At 53.6% G+C, this 20,850-nt stretch overlaps 2 protein-coding genes across 2 annotated transcripts; both read left to right on the top strand.

Moving 5' to 3' along the window:
• Positions 1–421: 421 nt before the first annotated feature.
• On the top strand, positions 422–5,760 carry GALP (galanin like peptide). The gene is made up of 6 exons (XM_032848594.1): positions 422–437; positions 1,363–1,485; positions 2,752–2,800; positions 3,311–3,391; positions 3,924–4,001; positions 5,212–5,760. The coding sequence occupies exons 2-6, from the start codon at positions 1,402–1,404 to the stop codon at positions 5,265–5,267; spliced, it is 348 nt and encodes a 115-aa protein (XP_032704485.1). The 5' UTR covers positions 422–437; positions 1,363–1,401; the 3' UTR covers positions 5,268–5,760.
• A 4,692-nt stretch (positions 5,761–10,452) lies between these two features.
• On the top strand, positions 10,453–19,150 carry LOC116861858 (zinc finger and SCAN domain-containing protein 5B-like). The gene is made up of 5 exons (XM_032848726.1): positions 10,453–10,560; positions 14,972–15,494; positions 16,859–17,062; positions 17,793–17,943; positions 18,312–19,150. Exons 2-5 carry the CDS (start codon positions 15,096–15,098, stop codon positions 18,929–18,931), a joined length of 1,374 nt encoding a protein of 457 aa, XP_032704617.1. The 5' UTR covers positions 10,453–10,560; positions 14,972–15,095; the 3' UTR covers positions 18,932–19,150.
• The last annotated feature ends 1,700 nt before the right edge of the window (positions 19,151–20,850 follow it).

Genomic DNA, 20,850 nt, shown 5'->3' with positions numbered 1-20,850 from the left:
AGGGGACGCAGCAAGAGCCCTGAAGGTGCGCAGAGACCCCAGCACTGCGGGGCCGGAGAGGAAGGGGCGCAGATGGAAGCGGGGTACACAGACTCAGGCTGGGTCCTGAAGAGGGGGCGCTGAAAGGCAGGAGGAAGGGCAACCCGTGCGTCTCAGAGCTGAGCGCCTGCAGGGGAAACGGAGGTGAAGCAGAGAAACCTTTCCCCGGGGCAGCGTCCTCTTCCTGACCTCACAGGCCAGCTTATGAAAGCCCTTCCGTGCACAAAGCCTCATGCCCACCTCCACCCTTGGCACGCTCTCCCATCGTCCCCCCAATTGCGCACACCCTCCCTCCCTCCTCACTTCCCGACTCGCCGCCTTCCTCCTCGGGAGGCATAAAAGCCACAGTCAGGCGCTGGGGCCCCAGAGAGCCCCGGAGAGCAGCGGACTCCAGTGAGGTGAGAGCAGGGCCCAGTGGGGAGGGCGAGCAAGGGGGAGGGGGGCACTCGGAGAATCCGGACATGCTGATGGGGAAGGCAGGGCAGGCGCGGGCCGAAGGACGGCGGGGCAAATGCGCCTGCGAACCTTGAGCCTGCGTCCCCGCTGCTCCCGGGGTTCTGGGGGGCCGCGTTTCACCTGCGGTGTCCCGTCGCTCACCCGCTTCCTTCGCGGCTGTCCCTCAACCAGCGCTGCCGCTTTGCTTAGATAGACGTGTCCCAGAGTGGAGCGCCACAAAACCGGCCATGAACTCACAAGTGTCTGTTTTACTTTTCCGCCACGTATTTGAGGCGGGAGGACCCACGCGTTAGTCTCTGTTCTGCGCTAGAATATGGTGCACCTTACAGTTCGTTACAGGTCGGACAGAGGAAGACGGATCCTGCGTGATCTCACTCCGGGGTGGAATCTGGAAACAGCAGCCACGCAGGGAACAAGATCGGAGGGGGGTTGAGCAGAGGCAGGGCTGGCCCGGGCACCCGGCTGTGAGATGCGGGCGTGCTGGGGACACGAGGGACGGCCTGGTGGCCGTAGGGGACGCTGCTATGTGTCTTTACAAGCTGCCTAGAAAGAGTAGGTCCTACGAGCCCTCAGTGCGATGAGAAAGGAGCTTTTGTCATAAGTAGACGAGGTGACTGATGTCACCCCAACTTACTGAGGAGACCCTTTCCCGATATCCACGGTAAGTCATTGTGCCCAGACAGTTGCAAGGAGATGTTTGCCGGTCGTGGCTATGCTTACGGCCGTGACGACGGCGCGGGACTCTGGGCTGCACGTGTGTGTCTGGATTTGTCCCGAGTGTGTTCACTGCTTCCCGTTCCTCTGTAGAGCAGTTACACCTAATGACACTAGAAACACAGGAACACCCTCACCACCCTCTGTTGGCAGCATCCCGTAGCTCCCAGCGCCCACCCTGCCGGCCCCCCGATGGCTCCCCCTGTCCGTCTGGTCCTGCTTCTCGCCGTCCTGCTCAGCCTGGCGGAGTCTCCCGTCTCTGTGCCCGTCCGCCAGGTGAGACCTCCGGCTTCCTCCCCACCTGCGGCGTGCCCAGTCCCTGCCCTCCTAGAAGAGCTTCCTGATGCTCCTTCCTGAGCCAGGAGCCATGGGCTGTGGGGCGCCTTGGCCCCGGGCATGGGGTGGGACACCAGACACGGGGGTCAGGATGCAAAAATGCCCGAAGGATTAGATCAGCGTTGCCCAAGGTCCAAGAAGATGCCTTTGGTGAGCTCCTGGTCATTCTAAGCTGTTTGGTCACCAAGGACGGGGCCATGCCCCTAGGGTTTCTGCCAAGCCCTGGCTGATGTCGCTGGCCACAGGCCCACATTCAGGGAGCCTCCGGCTGGGAGCATGGGCTGTGGAGACCCGGCCGAATTTGGTTCCGTCACTTTTTAGTTGCATGACTCCTGGCAAGTTGCCCATTTATCTCTCTGTCTGTCCCTCTGAGTTCTTCGTAAAATCACAGTGCCACAAGGGTTAACTGAGTTCCCCCAGGCCAGGTGCATTAGCTGGCCCATTACCAGACCCTGAACACCCGGGCTGGGCACTCAGGCCGCCCCAGGTTTGGGTCCAGCTACCTGCTTTGGTGCCGGGGTCCTCTGCCGGCCCTGTAAGTTTCTTGGAGCTCGCCGGGACCAGAGCAGGGGCCGGGCCGTCCCCCGGGCCGGGATCTGACCCCCCTGCAGGGTCGCATGCCCAGAAGGCACCTCCTCTGGGTTTTGCGGTCTACTGTTGCCGTCTTGAAAACTTTCATCGTGTTTGAGACGAGACCTTTCATCTAAGTCCTCTTGGAAGGGGACGCTGGCACGCGGAAAATGCACGGTGCATGTTAGCGGCTGTAATTGTCAAGGGAACACAGCCACTTGCCTGAAGCCGTCTGGCGCTGTGGCTGGGTTTGCACCGTGTGTGTGTGTGTGTGTGTGTGTGTGTGTGTGTGAGAGAGAGAGAGAGAGAGAGAGAGGGGAAAAGAGGGAGAGAGGGAGAGAGAGAGAGGGAGAGGGAGAGAGGGAGAGAGAGAGAGAGAGGGAGAGAGAGGGAGAGAGGGAGAGAGAGGGAGGGACAGGTCTGCAACCATGTGTAAGTGGTCTTCAAAGCTCCCTCTTCATGCTGAGCTGCTACATTAAAGGAAGACTTTGCTTTCCTCACTGCTGAAATGTGCATTAAGTGAACCCACTCGTCAGGCCCGCGGGAAAGTGGCAGCCGGCCCCGTGACCCCAGGCCCGTGGGGTGCTCACCGCCCTTCCCGCCTGCCTGAGTCTCCATCTCTCGGTCTCTGTCCAGGGACGAGGAGGCTGGACCCTCAACAGCGTGGGCTACCTGCTGGGTCCCGGTGAGTGCGCCCGCTCCCAGCGCCAATGAGCCCCCTGCGGCACAGGGGGTCAGAACAACTCCCGGTGCAGAGGGGGACCAGGTGACACTCAGCGGCCACGCCCCCCTCTTCTGGGCCCCTCTGTCCTGGGCTCCCCGTTCCCCCCGAGGGCGTGTTCACTGTGCGAGGCCGAGGGACCATTAAAGCCCTAGTCCCTGTGATGCTCAGGGCGGGGACCACTGATGGTCCAAGGAAACCCAGGCCCCCGGGACCACGTGGCCAAGCAACGAGGACCTGGGGTTCGTGCCCAGATGTAGGCGGGCTCGGCTTAGCAGTGGGTGATGCTGGGCGACGGATGCGAATCTCAGGGCCACAGCCTTCTTGCCGGCCGGCCGGAAGGCTGGCGGTCCCATGGGTCTGGCGGTGGTGCTCCTCAAGGGGAGCAGTGCGTGCGGGTTGCTGGGTTCCCTGTGTTACTGCTGCCGTGTCCCAGACCACAGGCCCAGCTCTCCCCTCCCCTCCCCTGCCCAGTGCTCCACCTTCCCCAGAGGGCGGACCGCGGCGGGAAGGAGAAGACAGCCCTGGAGGTCCTAGACCTGTGGAAGGCCCTTGGTAAGTGAGTGCGGGCTTCGTCTCCGCCTGCCACTGCTGCTCGGGGGACTTGGGGAAAGGCAATTCCCGGCCACGGGACATGTCTGAGACTCCCCCTTCTTCCCGTTCACATCTCGAGGGAAAGAATCACGGGGTGCGCAGGGGTGCAGAGAGCGACCACTGGTGGGCGCGCCGGGAATGCAGCCTCGGTCCTGACCCAAATCTTCCCATTGTTGCCGCCTACCAGGCCACCAAGCGTGTCCAGGGTGGTGTGTCCCCCAGGCACTCACGGGTGCCCATCTCTCTGCTGTGGGCCATCCTTGTGCGGGGTGATTAGCCGTTCCCTGGCCTCCACCCACTAGGTGACCTTAGCATCTCCGAGTTGTGACAATGACAGATGTCCCTGCACGTCACCAGATATCGGGGCGGGGGGGGAGTGCAGAATGACCCAGGATGAGAACCCCTAGGTGCCACCAATGCCAAGGGAACAAGGGAACTACGGCCACGGTGCGTGGTACAAAGCACCAAGCCTGCCATTCGGCTTCGTTCCCAGATGGGCTCCCCCACCCCCGCCCTCGGCGGGCCTCCAAGAGGAGCCTGAGGGAGACCTCTGCCAAGCCAGAGACTGCGGGTGAGCACGGGAAACGTGGAGGACACAGACAGAAGCGGGGACAGGAGCGTCCTCGCCCTCGAGGGCTGACTCAACGCCCATGCTGGCCTTGACGGCTCCTTTCCGCTCTACCCCTCCGCCTCGCACCCGCCTCTGGGCCCAACACGTGCTTCCCAGCCAGTCCCAGACGTTTCCCCACAACCTGGCACTGCCGTGATGACCCCACTCCCAGACCTTGACCTCCCGACTATCAGCCCCCCGGGCTTTAGCTGCAACACCAACCACACAGCCTCACTCCCAGCTCCGACCTCCGTCTTTATTTGCAGCCTTGGAACTCTCTCTGGACCCCGTGCCTGTCTCGACTCATGCTCAAGCACGTTCTTCTGCTCCCGTTCTCAATTCTGGCTTTCTTAGAACACCGGGTCCCCTTGACTCAGCTGATGCCTTAGTCTAGAATGTTCTGTTTCTAGAGCTTTGCTCGGCGAGATCCTTTGCGTCATCCAGAAATCATTTAGCCGGCTCGGGCACTGCTACCCCTGACCATTTCCCTGGCACCAACCTCCTGTTCCTCTGTTCTTGTCGTCCTAATTCTCGCCCTGACGTCTGTCCGCAAGTGCGTCTTCTCTGCATCCTGTGCTCCGCTCGTTGTCTGTCTGCTCCGGAAAGTCCAAGCTGCACGTGTTAGGGACCTTCTACGCCTGGCTCGCTGCCTACACACAAGGAATGAGGCGTAGTAGGTGCCTGGAAAACGTGCTGAAGGCGCAAATCGAACGACCCAAGGCAGGCTTCCCACCCAGCCGTGACCTCAGTCCGCTTCGCTCGCCTTCCTCCGGCTGCATCCTTACCCCAATTCCCTGTCCTTCAGCTTAACCCTGTTTTTGGAAACGAACACCAGGCTTTCATTCCAGCGCCACTAACCCATCTGGAAAGCACGGACTGGACATCAGCCAGTGTTGGAGGGACACACACCAACCTTAGCTACCCTCCGGCTCTTGAAAACGCCCATCTCCACCACGTGCCATCTTAAATGGGGTAGAAAAGAGAAATGTGTGGGTAGATGCAGAGGAAGGGAGGGAGAGAGAGAAGGAAAGAGGGAGAGAGAACAGGAAATGGAATTGGACATTGGACGAACCAAAGCTGTCTTCCTCTCCGGTTTCGCTCCCAGCCTGGGCTGGTTTGGATGGTGGCGGTGAGCTTAACCATTCCAAATTCGCCTCTTTCTCTCCCACAGATCTGGGCGAGTTCAGCGAGAAAGCCCCCAGGAAGGGCGATGCCCAGCGGTCCTAGAGATCTCCAGACCTCTGCTCCGTGTCCTTCTGTCCAGCTCCTCCTGAACCCCTTCCTGTCTCGCTCCCTCCACTGAGACTAAGATCCTGAAATTAGGTCCCTGAGTCTCATGCAGGAAATTTGGGGAGCGTTGGGAGACTTTTCTTAAAAGTCGCCAGACCGTGGCAGGTTTCACTGATTTATCCTCGAATAAGTAGAAAGCGTTGTTAACAAACTCAAGAATGAAATCTGGGGCCATTTAGGAGAGTCGGGGTAACGAGGGAGTATTTCTGCCGTCCGTGCAAAGTAACTGTCTTCTTTCGGAACCATAACTTGAGCGACTAATATGGTATGAATGTCCCATTTGCGTCTAAGCGTCCACGATGTCTGGCTGAGAAAGATTCTGCCAAGTAGCGGGCTTGCCTACCGTCGTTCCCCCGCCCCCGCTGGGCGTCCTCCAGTTCGAAAGGGGGAGGGGTACCCTGGAGCAGAGTGGAGAGAATAAAACATTTCTCTGCAAATGGTCCATGATTTCTTGTGTCATCACGGGAATTGGTGGCGGCAGCCGGCGGCCAGGTCGCGGCTGAGAGCATCAGCTGTGGGGTTTGGAGACTCTCCTGTTGGAGGTGGTGGACCTCGGATTCTCTCACGAGAAGGCCTCATGCAATTCTGGTTTCTGCCCTCTGTCCTTCTCTGGGTACCTGACCTACTCCCTGTTCATTAGTTCATTCGTTTTCAAACTTTTACATATTTTGAAGCTTTGTTTCATCCTCATGTAAGTTTATACGTTTTGCAAATTTCTGGAGGGATCTTCTTATCATCAAGTGATGCATCCCTTGGTCCCTCTTAATGCCTTTTGTATTTGGACCGATCTAGGGGGTCACATGTCTGGTGCCTCGATGACTGTGGGTAGGAGGCTAGGGTCAGCTGGGATGGTTGACCCAGAACCTGCGTGGTAGTCAGGGCTCTGGCCTTATTATCTGGGACATTCATCACAGCCAAGCTGCTGTGACAAGGATCCCCCACCATGGAGTAGCTCAAATGAGAGACATTATCCTGTGTTCACAGAATGGTCCAGAAGGAGGCAGTGTGGGGCTGGAAGGAGGGCTCTGCCATCTTGGGCCACGAAGCTTCATTTCTGGGTCAGGAAGGGAAGCCTCACCACCTCCGTGCTGGGATTCTGACATTCCTGGATCTCCGGCCGTAGGCAATCTAATCAGAAATCTCATTTTAACCCCTTAGCAACTTTTTTTTTCCCAAAGATTTTATTTGTTTATTTGTCAGAGGGAGAGAGAGATCACAAGCAGGGGGAATGGCAGGCAGAGAGAGAAGCAGGCTCCCCGCTGAGCAAGGGACCCCCCCGCCTCATTCGGGACTCAATCCCAGAACCCTGGGATCATGACCTGAGCCCAAGGCAGCCACCTAACCGACTGAACCACCCAGGGGCCCTGCCATTAGCAACTTTAAATCACAGAATGGGAGGGCAGAGGCAGCATCGAGCCTCAGGGACAAAAAAAGATCCAGGCCTGCCTTTGAGAATCTCACGAAGGGAGAAACCAGACAGATGTGTTGGCAGGTGCAGGGTGGGGACAAGGTTTGAGAGCAGCGGCACAGGGTCCAGCCCTCTGCAGGGGTCCTAGCCCCCATCAGTAGGGGTGAATTTCCAGCACGTGCACAGGACCAGCGATGAGGGCAAGGAGTCTCCAACCAACTTTGGGAGGACAGGGACCACTTGGGATGCTATAATCCTGGGTGGTGGTGAGAACCAGTCAAGTTCTGGATGTAGTTCAAGGCAGAGCTGATAGGACTCCCCAGCAGACTTGCTGTGGGATTTGAGAAAGCAGTCGAGGATGAATCCCTACTTTTTGGTCTATGCAATGGAGGGAGGGGGTCGCCCTTGAAGGTTATGGGAAGCATGCAGGGGGCAGGTAGGAGTTCGATCTGAGACCCGGTGAGCTTGAGATAACTACTGGTTATGCAGCTGGAGGTGGGATGTGGAGTTGGAGGTGCAGATCTGGAGTTCGGAGGAGGGAACAGACTGGGTGTATAATTTGGAGCACCGTTGGTACTTAGATGATGAGAAGAGGAGAGAAGGGGTCTAAGGGCAGAGCTCTGGAGACTCAATGGATTGCTGGTCCCAATGACGTTCAGAGACAAGGGAGAGAACAGGAAGTGAGGTGGGGTTAAAGATGGCGGAGACACTTGGTTAGTGGGGTGACAAATTCACGGGTATGGGTTCACACAGTGTGTGGCAGAGGGTTGAGAGAATGTCATGGGGCCAAGAGCGCGGGGCATGGAAGTATCCCAGAACTACAGTAACAGTAACGTCAGAGGCAGGAGCTCAGCCCTCCAGGGAGGGAGGGTGAATGCCTGAAAGACATTCAGAGGAGGCTGAGGGTGAGATAATTTTCCTGGGAGAAGACATTTCAGGAGCTGGGGGGCAAGGGGGGGTATTGCCATAGGGGAGAGCCAGAGTCAGGCTATGCCTGGGGCCTGGGGGCTGAGGTGTGGCTGGGGGTGGGGAACTAGCCTTCTTTTGGAAATGGACAAAAGCATAAGTAAAGGATATATTGAGGCCAGCCCTCGTGGCCCCAGGACAGATGATAAGTCTGAGAGCACGGAGGTGAGAGAGAAAGGATAGGGGTCCTGTCCACGCGCTGGAAATTCACCCCTACTGGTGGGGGCTTGGAGCCCTGCAGAGGGCTGGTCCTAATGCCTACTACGCTGCGCTCATATCACAATATATTCATACCACGAGAATCCCCATCGTTCACCTTCAATCCAAATGTCCTTGTATATCCTGATGTAAGCCAGAACAGCTTCCTTCCTGGAGTGCCATTGGTACCCGACGGTCCCGGATGCCGGTCACCCCCCAGAGCGACTGTGGCATCAGAGTCCCGTCGCTAGACGTCACTGCTCACTCCATCTCCAGGCTTGGGAAGGAGAGGGCTGATGCTGGAGGAGACTCTGCTCTTCCCAGGCTCAGCTGCATCCCCCCTCCCTCCACTGCACAGCTAGGGCCACCAAGGGCCACTCCCTACTCTGGTCTTTGCTTTGTAGGCTGTAGGCTGTGTGCAGAGTGAGGGGGAGGCTGGACCAGAGCCCTAGAGCTGCCCCCACACCTCCCCAGCAGGGGGCTGGGCAAGCGGGGTGGGTCCTTGGAAAGCGGGAGGGATTTCCTTCCAGGAGCAAATCACCCTGCACACGTGCTGACGAATGACTGAACCGTAATGAGTGGAGACTGTTGCCTGCCCAGAGCTCAGGGGAGGGACCCACGTGAGTAAGGAGAGGGCGGTGGTCCCTCCTTAATCAAGTTTCCCTGAAGCATGTGACTCTCGATCTCAGGGTTGTGAGTTTGAGCTTCACGTTGGACGTAGAGATTACTTAAAAATAAAATCTTAAAAAATTTAATTAAATAAAAACCTTTAAGTTGCGACAAATGCATGTAACATGAAATTTACCAATTTTTTTTAAAGGTCTATTCATTTATTTTAGAGAGAGGGCGCCGGCAGAGGGAAGGTCAGAGGGAGAGGGAGAAGCAGACCTGCGCTGATTGCTGAGCCCGACTTGGGGCTCGATCCCAGGACCCCGAGGTCAGGACCTGAGCAGAGACCAAGAATCAGGTGCCATAGCCAACCGAGCCACCCAGACAGACGCCCCTGAGTGTCCCATCGAAGCCATGTTTCAGGGTCCAGGGTCCAGTTCAGAGGCATAGACCACAGTCACGCTGTGCAACCATCCACCAACCGGAGAGGGCTCTCCGTCTTGAAATCTGAAACTCTGCCTGTGTTAAAGGACCCCACCGCAGTCCCCTTCCTGTCTTCAGCCACTACATCTGCCCCTTTGTGCCTAGATTATCTCACTTAGCATAACGTCCTCAAGCTTCTGCCCCATCCTGGGAGGTGACGGGATTCTCTTCCTTTTAAGGCTGAATAATATTCCATATCTCCTGGTGCTCAAAAAAAAAAAAAAAAAATCCACCCTAACCCAAGTAATTCAGACCAAAGGATCCGAGGGTGGGGCAAAGCCCTGGGGTGCTCATTTGCTCTCACCTGTTCCCCTGTGAGTGCTGGCTGAGAACCTCAGGGGTCGCAAGGGCTTCCTTTGACTCTGGTGTCCACAGGGGGCTTAAATTTGGGGCCAGATCTGAGGTTTTACTTGGTAGGATTGTACCAAAGTGGGTGCGATTTGGATTAATCTGTCACTGAGGGCACTGGGGCTGGAAAAGTTCGGTCTCTGGCTTACAGGGCTTCGCCAGCTCGTCTGCTAGAGCCAATACCCCTCTTCCAACGTTCAGCCTCGGCACTGCAGACGTTTCCGTCGGGATCATTACTATGTGGGGCGTTACAGGGTGTTGAACAGTACCCAGGTCTCTACGTACAGGACGGCCGGAGCAGCCTCTCCCCAGCTGAGAGGAGCAAACACGTCTCTGCACATTGCTGAGGTGCGGCAGAATTACCAGAACTAAGAAGCTATCCTGTTGTTCAGGAGACTAACTCACGGGGCCAAACAAGGACACAGCTAATGTATTTATTTAGTTTTTAAAGACTTTATTTATTTATTTTGACAGAGAGAGATCACAAGTAGGCAGAGAGGCAGGCAGAGAGAGAGGGGGAAGCAGACTCCCCGTTGAGCAGAGAGCCCGATGCGGGGTTCGATCCCAAGACCCTGGGATCACGACCTGAGCCAAAGGCAGAGGCTTAACCCACTGAGCCACCCAGGCGCCCCATGACACAGCTAATGTAAAAAGTCAACAAAGAATATAAAAGCTAGATTACAGCTACTTTCAGAAATGGGGTGTTAGAACTGGCGTCCAAGGAATAGAAATAAAAATAAACACCAATCAGCAGCATGAAATAAGAAGGTAAAAAAATTTTAAATGCAACGAATATTAGTTAAGAAAAATATGCAGGAGCTGAACAAACACGGCAGGTGGGAGTATGGCAGAATGGACACAACAGGGACATTAGAGAGGAGGAACAAAGCATCAGAGACGCTTCCAGAAGCGAGAAAGTGCAAAGAGGCCAGGCCCTACTTGAGGGGAGCACGAGAAGGGGGAGGAAGAAATATTTGTAAGAAATCAGGAAGATAACTTTCACACGTTTACAGATGAAAGAGCTCTCGGACCCGTGGTGTTCTTCAGGCTGAACAGGAAAAATCTACAGCCGGTCACAAAAGAATGAATTTCAGAAAAGCCTGGAGAGAGAGAGACCCCCAGACCCCCTCCGCGGGAAGGCTCACATGGCTCTCCGGGGCGACACTGGGTGCGGACGACGGTGCAACAAGGACCTTCCAGGAGCTGAAGGAAAACAAGGTAAATCTATCATTTTCTATCCTGGCAAATGTTCGTCCCCATGAAAAGCACATTCTCGGTTATATGAGGTCATTTACAGTTGCAGAAAAAATGAGATCTTAAGAAAGTGCAGAATCCTGGACGTGTCATCTGTTTGTGAACGATCTGTCTGTCTGTCTGTCTAATCTGTTTATCAGTATTTACGGAGCATCTGCGGGGCCAATGCTGTTAGAGCCCTGTAGGGGCAGACAGAGCATTCCGGACCGCGGAGCATGACTGAGGGGTCAGACTCCCAGAGCAGAAGCGGGCCAGGCTGCTGGGGAGGGGGCTGAGGAAGGAGAGCATCCGCAGGTCAGATGCTGAAGGCCTCTGAGTGCTGAGAAAGGACAAGGTTTCTCCTCCCCGTGTTCCGCAAACCGTGGGTCGGTTCTGAAAGGGGGACTGCTGTGTAAGCCTGGGGTCTGGTCACATGGTCCAGGGCCATGGGGAACGCAGCCCTTAAGAGCAGGAAGGCAGAAAGGACCACTGCAGAAGCAGCAGCAAAGGTCCAGGTCCCGGAAAGATTAGAAGAGGCACCAGTGAGGGGGCGAGAGGTCGGGTTCTGAATCAGATTTAGTGTCGGGTCTCCCGAGCGCTGATCTCAGGATGAAAGGGACGAGTCTGGGTGGGCAGAAAGCCCCCATCGTGCTTACGAGGACTCTCAGGTTTAGAGACTCCCTTGGGCTCTGAGAATCATGCAAAGCCAGGAGCCTTCCAATTCCTCTGAAATGTAACACAAGAAAGTTCACGATCTGAATGGATTGGTTATGATTTGATGGACTCTGAGAGCTTCCAAAACTGTAACCCAGACCTGCCCAACCCTGATTAAACTTCACACGGTAGCGTGCGGACCCACTGTTATAGCTTTTAAGGATTTGCGAGGGCTAATTAAGGGGGACAAGCAGGTCCGCGGAGAAGCCTCAAAACCACCTTCCGCTCCCGGGAAGAGAAGGAAGGCAGAGCCGCGTCTGCGTGCTTCTGTCTGGTTTCTGCTGCTTTTATGAAAGGGTAAATTGATGTATATAAAATCGGTGATTTAACCCAGTTTGAGCAAAGCTTGAAGGCATTAATCCCAAGACAGTGAAAAATATAAAAGTAAGAGTTAAAAAATCACGAATATTCTTACGTATCAATAATTACTTTTCACTTTTCAATACCTTAGAATTAATATGTCAGAGCTTTCCTTGAGCTAGATTTTTTTCCGAAGATTTTATTTTTTATTTTTTTCAAAGAATTTATTTGTTTGACAGAGAGAGAGAGCACACAAGCAGTGGGGGCAGCGGGCAGAAAGGAGGGAGAAGCAGACTCTCCACTGAGCAGGGAACCCAACTTGGGGCTCGATCCCAGAACCCGGGGATCATGATCTGAGCCGAAGGCAGATGCTTAACTGACTGAGCTCCTCAGGCATCCCTGAGCTAGATAAAACCACCGGTTTGATACCAGCCTCCCAGCTCTGTTCATGTTCTTGGCTTGACGGGTCGCTGTTGCCTTTGGCATTTAGGAAACACTCGTTCGGCCTGCGAAACAGTATGATATACTTTTCTCTACTTGAGTGCAACCTCTGGCTTTCTAAACACCTACTTCCTACGCCCTGCCTCGTCAGCTCATTTTAAATAAAATCTTGACCCAAAGTGCTTAAAACTTGCCGCTCTACATTCCCTGACTCCTTTGAACGCTTCAGGCATAGGATAAATAATTCAGTAGACCGGGAAAACCAATATTGTTTCCAAGTAGACTTACTTAATAAATTCCTTTTTTTAAATTAAAAGATTTTATTTATTTATTTGACAGAAAGAGATTACAAGTAGGAAGAGAGGCAGGTAGAGAAAGAGGGGGAAGCATGCTCCCCGCTGAGCAGAGAGCCCGATGCGGGGATCGATCCCAGGGCCCTGGGATCATGACCTGAGCCGAAGGCAGAGGCTTTAACCCACTGAGCCACCCAGGCGCCCCAATTCCTTTTTTTTTTTTCTCTTGATGGAGTTTCAGTGGGAAATGTAATCCACACAGCCACCTTCAAGTGGTTCATTCCATGGCCTTAAACTAATCTTTGGGCTGCTGAGGTAACTGGAATTCTGGGCTTTCTCTAGCCCTATATAAGCGGCTGTGTGCTCAGCACGGAGCTGTGGGAGAGCCAGTCCTAGCTGCGAGGAGGCTCGAGGCAGGAAGGCGCAAAGACTCGGGAACGAGGCAAGTCACCAGGTGGGGACGTCCGAGGGTGCTGGGAACCTGGGACATGGATTGGTGCCAGGAGGATTTGGGTCTGGATCCACTACACATTTGCTCCGAGGTCTTGTGAAAGCAAGAGTTGTCCTATATATACCCCATAATTAACTCTGAATGGTTGTGGTGTGATTTGACCCCCGGTATGTGAGGTTTGTACTTTGAACCAGGGTTTTTCAGCCTCGGATGGTATTTTTGGCCAGGTGATTTTGTTGTTGTTGTTGTTGTTTTGTTTTGGGGAGGGGAATTGGGGCTGTCCCGTGCACTCAGCGTGTTTAGCTGTGTCCCCCCGCCGCCCGCCTCCCCCATGCCCCGGTTGTGACGATCGAAAATGCCTCCAGATGTCGCCCAGTGTCCCAAGGTGCCAGGGGAGTAGGGCAAGTCACCCTTGGTTGAGAATCACGGCTCCAAATGTTGGTCACTCCATTGCATAAAGATGTGCCAGGCATGTCCTCTCGGCATCCTCGTATTTTACCCTCAGACAGGGTAAGAGCTGGGTTTTCTCGTCCGTGTTATGGAGAAAGATGATGGTCTTCTGAGAGCTGGTGGACTTGCCTAACAGCTAATTAAAGCTACAACATGGGATCGAATCAGCGCTGAGCTGATCGGGCTTCCCCAGGGAGCTGAAGCAGGGACAAAGGTTGACTATTACGGGTTTTAGGCAAATGTGTTCACCTTGAGTTCTGTGTGGTACATGCTTCTCCTGAGGTTTCTGAACGACCCACACCGTTGCTTAAAAACACATCGCTGGGTGTTTGCTGTCCATGGGGTAAAAATCAAACCTCTGACTATGGACCTTTTTCTTTTATCAACCTACTAGCCCAGCCATGATTAAAGCCCCTCTCTTGGGGCGCCTGGGTGGCTCAGTGGGTTAAAGCCTCTGCCTTTGGTTCAAGTCATGATTCCAGGGTCCTGGGATCGAGCCCCTCATCAGGCTCTCTGCTTAGCGGGGGGCCTGCTTCCTCCTCTCCCTCTGCCTGCCTCTCTGCCTGCTTGTGATCTCTGTCCGTCAAATAAATAAATAAAATCTTAAAAAAAAAAAGCCCCTCTATCTGGGGACCATGTGGCTCTCAGTGCCCTGCCGAGTACCCCCAGTCTTCCACACCGTCCTCAGGTTGACCCTTGGCCTTTGAAAATTTCAAAGGGCATTGGATTTTTAATCCATTTTCTTGGATGAGATTAAGTGTTTAACCCATAGAGAGGGAGAAGCGATTAACGGATCCCCTGGGGGTGGGTGTGGCCAGGGAAGGGGGAGGGACAGAGTTTCCTTTGGGCGGGGGATGATTGAGTTCTGGAAGGAGACACAGATGAATGTTGTAAAGCATTGCAAACGTGATAGTGCCGCAAACTTGTGTGTTTTAAAAGAGTTGAAATGGTGAGTTTTGTGTTGTGTGTATCTCACGACAGTAAGGAATATTTGTTAATCCTGTTAGGGTTCTTTCGAATCCCCTTCCTGGAACAAAGCAATATCCCGGGACCAACAAGGAAATGTGTCAGGGGACGATCTTAGATTAATACTTCTAATTAATACTTGTGATGTTCCCACACCACATGAAATTCTCAGGTTGTAAATATTTTTCTGTATTCTGCAGAATTTTAACTAATACAGTTTTGCCTTGTAGGTTGTCCTGGTGGAAAGATAGAAAGACCGACATCGTTAAAATTCAATTATAGGAGGTTTTTTTTTTTTAAGATTTTATTTATTTATTTGACAGACAGAGGTCACAAGTAGGCAGAGCAGCAGGCAGAGAGGGGGCAGGGAAGCAGGCTCCCTGCTGAGCAGAGAGCCGGATGCAGGGCTCTATCCCAGGACCCTGAGATCTGACCTGAGCCAAAGGCTGAGGCTTAAACCACCAAGCCACCCAGGCACCCCTTAGTTACAGGAGTTTTACACGTAGTTACATATAATTTATAGTCAAGGATGACATTGTCCCAACTTACAGATGAGAAGACTGAGCCCACCTCTGTACGTTTAGAGCTTGGAATCTAGGGGCCCTTCAGACATGTAAACCACCTTTTACTATAAATGTGAATATTGGAAAAATAATAGTGGGGTTCCTTTTCACAGTATTAAATACTGTATGAGTGGGGGACGGTGTTAGTGTTGGGGTGAAGGGTTTGGAGGGAAGGGGGTGGTAAGAAGTTAAACCAATCTGGTTCATCCTCCCCACAGACTTCTGAACGAACAGCGCGTCTGTTGCTGAGGAAAACTGGAGTCAATCCCTTTAGGTGGCTCTTAATTAGGCACCAGCTTCTTGAAAGTCTTCAGAGTCATACGGGAAAGTTCTCCAGTCTATATGGCTACAGACCAGAACTTCTCAGGGGGTCAGGATAAACCCCAAGGCAGCCCGGAGACAGAGCTGCGGCGGTCTATTCCGTCGCAAGGAGCCCACGACGGGACTCGAGGCAACGGGATGCAAGACAGCGACTGTGAGACGTGGCACCTGAGCTTCAGGGCTTTTACCGGCTCGGAGACATCAGACCCCCTTGAGGACCTGAGGAGGCTCGGTGAGCTCTGCTACCTGTGGCTGCGGCCAGACCTTCACACCAAGGAGCAGATCCTGGACGCGCTGGTGCTGGAGCAGTTCCTGATCTCCATGCCCCCGGAGCTTCAGGTCCTAGTCAAGGAAAGTGGTGTGCGGAGCTGCGAGGACTTGAGGGACCTGCTGAGAAGCAACAAGACCCCCAAGACTTGGGTGAGCAAGGCCTTCCTGATGGGAAGGGGGACCTGGTGTGGGGGCTGCAGGTGCCCTTGGACTAGAGAGGACATGGGGGCCTTCTTGGTCAGTGGTTCCCACGGGGAAGACGGTTTGCCCCTCAGGAGACACTCGGCAGTGTCTAGAGACCTTTCCAGCTGTCACGACAGGGAGGAGAGGGAGGTCACTGGCATTTGGTCGGTTTCAGGAGTCTATGAACTTTACTGTCACTCACCCTGTCCGACCTCTGGTGGGGACAGCTGCCTAAGGGGCATTCCAGGGGCTCCAGGAGGAAGGAGCCGGAAACCAGTCCAGTCCATTACATTTGCAATTCTTGACATCTCTAGAGACCCTCTTAAAAGTGGTCCTACTTGGGTGAAGTACCTGGTGCGCTATGTTGCCATGGTAACTAGAGTCCTGGCATGATGCTGAGGAAGGAAGGGGGCTGGGACAGCAGGCTTTCGACTCTATGAAGGTCTCTCAAATCTACTAGTGATACTGGGATGGACCAACCTTGGGGCTTTCCTGGGCATCATAGTGTTAGCGCCATCCTTGATGTCAACGGCAACCACCCCCAGCTGGGAAAGTCAAAAACAAAAAATCTCTGGTGGTTGCTGGATGTCCCTCCAGCTCACAGTTAAGACTCTCCTGACCAGGTTAAGACCTTACAATGGGACACTTTCCATCATGGTGGTTGGCGTGCACCTGTACGCTTTGTAGAAAAAACAAGGGTCCAAAGGATCTAGGAGGGGAATGCGACCTGGTGTAGCACCAGCCATGGGGAGATGAGCTCTGTAGGTAATCTTGTAAGTGGACAGGAGGGAATTAGATCAAACATGGCAGTCCTCCTTGCCTGAGCACTCTGGGAGGTGATGAAATTCTCCAGGGGTGAGTGGAGAACGGGAATTATAAGCATTCGACAAGGTGGTGGGAAAATAGCCATGGGAACTGGAAGATGGTCATCTGGAATGACAGATAAAGGGGATTCTTAAGACCGGCCCAGTGAGATGTAAGCCACACGTGTGACGTCTCACTGGGGCCTGGTGTTGATTTCTCACTGTGCTCCATCTCGAATGCTGAAGTCAGGAGTGGACAAGGCGTGCCTTAGGATGACTCATGAGGGCTGAGTATTAGCTGAGTGGTGGTGGGACATGGGGAGGTGTTGATGTTGATTAGATATTGTGGGTAGGCCGGTGGTTGTCCAACACAAGAGGGCGGTGGGTAAGTCCCCCACCACCTTGGGAGGCTGCCTTTGAAACCAGTAATTCCGACAAAGTATGAGTGTGCGGTAGTTTTATCAAGGGAGCTCAGAGCTCCATTCTGGTTCGAGTGAGTCTGATCTTGGTTGACTCTTGCCCCCACAGACCATAGTCACCTTACAAGGACAGGAATTTCTTGTACGAAGTTCAGATGCTCAGATGGCTGGAGCGGAGGTCAGTGACATGGACCTTGTGGCAGACTTGTCCAAGAAGCCCCAATCTTCCGTGAGTGAGACACGTCCAGAGGACAGTGAGGTCAGCAGAGAGCTGCAGAATCTGCCAGGAGTCGACAAGCCATCAGCCGGGCAGGTGAGTGTGAGGCCCTTCCCGATCTCGAGGGAGCAGTGGCAGAAGGTACTAGAAGCGGTGGTGGGTGTAGCTGCGGAATAACTGGGACAGTGGCAGAGCACAGAAGTGCACCCATTGGCCCATGGAATCCCCATGGATGCATCGAGCCTGTAGACATCTCTGAGCCTCTGTGGAGAAGGAAGACTCCTCAGCCTTTGTCCCTCTGCCTAAGGGAGTGGTTCTCACCTGGAGTTGTTTTGCCTCTATAACACTTTTGCAAATGTCCCAAGACCGTTTCAGTTGTCAGAATGCAGGTGGGGTTGGAGGATGGGATGGCATCGAGTGGGCGGAACCCAGGAATGCCGCTATGATCAGTTATTCCACAATGCACAGGAGAGCCCCAAACAGGGAGTCATCCCACAAAATATCAGTGGTGATAAGCAGCGACACCTGGACCCAGAGCCACCTTGCTTCCTGGGTTGGCCAGAGGAAGCCAGGTGACCTGAGGAGTGCTTAGAGAATTAAGCATAAGGGCTGTGATGTATGGACATGATTTAAAGGTGTGCTGGGTACTGATTGATGACGGGGAGTGATGAGTGGCCCAAAGGAAGTGTGGGCACATCCACAACACTGTCATGTTGAGAGAGTTGGTGTCTCAGATTAGGGCGGTGGGCAGGATGGGGAAAGCAGAGACGCTTCCCACGCCCCAAGTTAGGCACGTTGGTAACTACACGTGTTTGCCCATTGCCAGGCACAGAACGTTCTCCTGCTGGAGACCATTCCTGGAAAAGGTGTACAGGAGAGTCGGAGACCCAAGGGGAACCTGAAGGAGAATCTGATGGAAGATCCGGAAGAGAGGACAATACTGAAATTCCAAGAGCCTCAGCTTCTGGAAGGTCCTGGTGAGCCTGGAAACTGGGAATTCAGAGGAGTTAGTGTCTATTCCTCAGCTGGGAAGTGGGGGTGGGGATCCAGCACTGACATCTCTTGGGGGAAGGGAACCCTGAAATACCAATCCTTCTCCATCCCTGACTGTCCTCAGTGTCCTATGTACAAGGCTATCCCAGGTCCATCAGTTGATGGGAAGTTCTCAACCCACAGCGGCCTTTGGTCCAAAGGAGGTTGGTATCATTGAAAATGCTCTTTGTTAAGTGTTGTGTGTTAATCTTTCTTTCAACAGATTCCATGAAGGCAAAGGGTGGAAAGACTCTCCAAGAAGGAGCCCATATTACAGACGTGCACGCTGACAGACCCTCCACCCACGTTTCAGAGACACCAATTTCCCCTCGGAGTGGGAACAGAAGAGATTCTCAGAAAAGCCCAAGAAATCCCAAAAGAAGAAAACTGGACAACACCTCCATTTCCGAAGAAGTACCTCAAGGAGGGACCCTGTATTTGGACAAAGGAGAAGTTTCAGCTCAACCTGCGTCCAGCTCGGTCCATCCTGTTGGGGGGAAAGCCACGGGACAGACACCAACCGTGTGCAGCATCTGTAAGAGAGGGTTTCGTTACAAATCCCAGTTTCGCGTTCACTGGAGGACACACACGGGAGAGAGGCCGTTCAGATGCGACGTCTGCGCGGGGGCGTTCACGCAGACTTCGGACCTCCACGTGCACCAGCGAATCCACACCGGGGAGAAGCCCTACTCCTGTGAGCTCTGCCACCAGACCTTCACCCATGACTCCACCCTTCGGAGCCACCGCCGGGTCCACACCAAGGAGAAGCCTTACGCGTGTGCGGACTGCGGGAAAGCTTTCAGCCACAAGGGGAACCTCAACGTCCACCTTCGCACCCACTCTGGGTTGAAACCCTACACGTGTCCCGAGTGCCACGGTGCCTTTCGTCAGTTGGGAACTTTCAAACGCCACCAAAAAACCCACGCGAAGTGACTTCCTGATGATTCTGCAGACAAGGCGACCGGGTCCAAGTCCCTTCTGCCCTGAGAAAGAGGTTAAGGGTGTTTTGTCCCCGATTTTGGAAAAATGACAGGACATCTCGAGCACTTACAAGGTTTCCGGAACACAGCAGCTGTCCCGTGAACGTTAATTATGAGGATCTTGGAATGATGATGTCTTCCCTATTGGTTTTCATTTTCCAAAGTCTCATCGGTCTCATCGTGTCCCATTGTCATAAGCTTTTTGGTTTATGTTGCTATTCTCTCAATGAAGGCCAGTCTTATTTTCGACATTTCCTAATAAAATCATGGCTGCAGATTGTCTTCCTGTTATCCTTTATTTCCTTATAAGGTGGGATAGTCCAAGTAGGGTGGCCAGATTTTTTTTTTAAGATTTTATTTATTTGACAGAGACACAGCGAGAGAGGGAACACAAGCAGGGAGAGTTGGAGAGGGAGAAGCAGGCTTCCTGCCGAGCAGAGAGCCCAGTGCGGGGCTCGATCGTAGGACCCCGGGATCATGACCTGAGCCGAAGGCAGACGCCCAATGACTGAGCCTCCCAGGTGCCCCGAGTGGCCAGATTAAAAAGGAGATACCCAGTGAAGTTTGAATTTCAGATGGACCCGTTTTAAGTATAGACACATTCTGATTTATTTATCATATTCCTGAGCAACTTTTAAAAAAAGACTTTTTTTTTAGAGCAGCTTCAGATTCACAAAACAGCAGAAGTCCAGATTTTCCCAGAGGACCCCTCCGCCCCTTCCCCACACAAACACGTCCTCCCTTACCATCGGCACCCCCAGGCCAAAAGTGATGAGGCCCCGCTGATGTCATTGTCCCCCAAGCCTAGGGATGAGGGGTCACTCAGTGTTGCCCCTTCCCTGGGTTTAGACAGACGCAGGACGGGGACCCACCGTGAGGGTCTCACGCGGAGCAGTTCCTCTGCCCTAAAATCCTTCATGCTCTGCCTGTCCGAACCGCTTTGTGTTCTGCACCCTGAATCGTTGCTAAGTTGGGTGACCTGTCATTTCCCACGGGGACTCTGGAAGCATTCGGAGCCACCAGTAGGACACCTTAACTGAGGGACACGGACACCGCCTGGAGGCTCTGTGAAGCTGTAGGTGAACGGCCCACGCTCCGCTCTGGGGCGGGGCCTGGGAACCTGCATTTTAAGGAACTTGAGTTTCAGAATAGTTTTCACAACCCCCTGTGTCCCACAGCATTTCCTCTATTAACCTTGTGTGTTAGGATGGCACATCTGTCTACCGGTTTATTAACTCTCAAAGGCCGGTACTTGAGTGATTTCCTTGCTTTCCCTGTAATATCCTGTGTCTCCACGCCCCCCTCCCCCACCGTCAGGATCCCACTCTTTCTGCTTCCTTAAACTCAGACTCCTTGGTAGTGAGTTTCTCTGATCTTGTTTTTGACGTCCCGAGAATCTGCACTTTTAAGAAATCTCCAAGGGATACGGATGCTTCTGCTCTTGGGAAATTTTGAGAAAAGCAGATTTTGGGTCCAGTAACCTTCAGGGCTCTGAGTCTGTCCCTTCCTACATGGGGTCCATTTACAAAAGTCCCGTTTCCAGGGAGGAGGGTTTAAGGTCCTTCCCTGGGGCGGGTGCCCGGTACACGACCCAGTGTACGTGTGCAGACTCGAGTCTCCTCCAGACTTGAGGCCCTGAGCAGTCTTGGAGCAGAGTCCATGAGGCCGTTCTCCGCTTGGCAATGAAGCCTGATTTCCTTCACCAGACCTAGAAAATGTCTTCCTGGGACGCCCTGCTTGTGTATCTTAGGGACGCCCGCCAGTGAGCCTCACCCAAAGGTTCTTTGTAGTCCAGTTTCCCAATCTGGCAGCAAGCTGGAGCCAACTTCAAAAAAACAAAAAAAAACACACAAAGAAACCCCACAAAAAAAA

The sequence above is a fragment of the Lontra canadensis genome, unplaced genomic scaffold (genome assembly GCF_010015895.1).
Source record: "Lontra canadensis isolate GAN:19392208 unplaced genomic scaffold, GSC_riverotter_1.0 scaffold206, whole genome shotgun sequence".
NCBI lineage: Eukaryota > Metazoa > Chordata > Mammalia > Carnivora > Mustelidae > Lontra > Lontra canadensis.
The sequence above is the reverse complement of the archived record's forward strand: the minus strand, read 5'-3'. Positions and strand labels throughout refer to the sequence as shown.

Excerpts from the sequence above, each read along its gene's own strand:
- GALP (XM_032848594.1), top strand. The coding sequence starts at position 1,402 with ATGGCTCCCCCTGTCCGTCTGGTCCTGCTTCTCGCCGTCCTGCTCAGC. Across the intron at positions 2,801-3,310 it reads GGGCTACCTGCTGGGTCCCG|TGCTCCACCTTCCCCAGAGG; the intron begins GTGAGTGCGCCC and ends TCCCCTGCCCAG. Across the intron at positions 3,392-3,923 it reads AGACCTGTGGAAGGCCCTTG|ATGGGCTCCCCCACCCCCGC; the intron begins GTAAGTGAGTGC and ends CTTCGTTCCCAG.
- LOC116861858 (XM_032848726.1), top strand. The coding sequence starts at position 15,096 with ATGGCTACAGACCAGAACTTCTCAGGGGGTCAGGATAAACCCCAAGGC. Across the intron at positions 15,495-16,858 it reads ACAAGACCCCCAAGACTTGG|ACCATAGTCACCTTACAAGG; the intron begins GTGAGCAAGGCC and ends TTGCCCCCACAG. Across the intron at positions 17,944-18,311 it reads TCAGCTTCTGGAAGGTCCTG|AGACACCAATTTCCCCTCGG; the intron begins GTGAGCCTGGAA and ends CCCACGTTTCAG.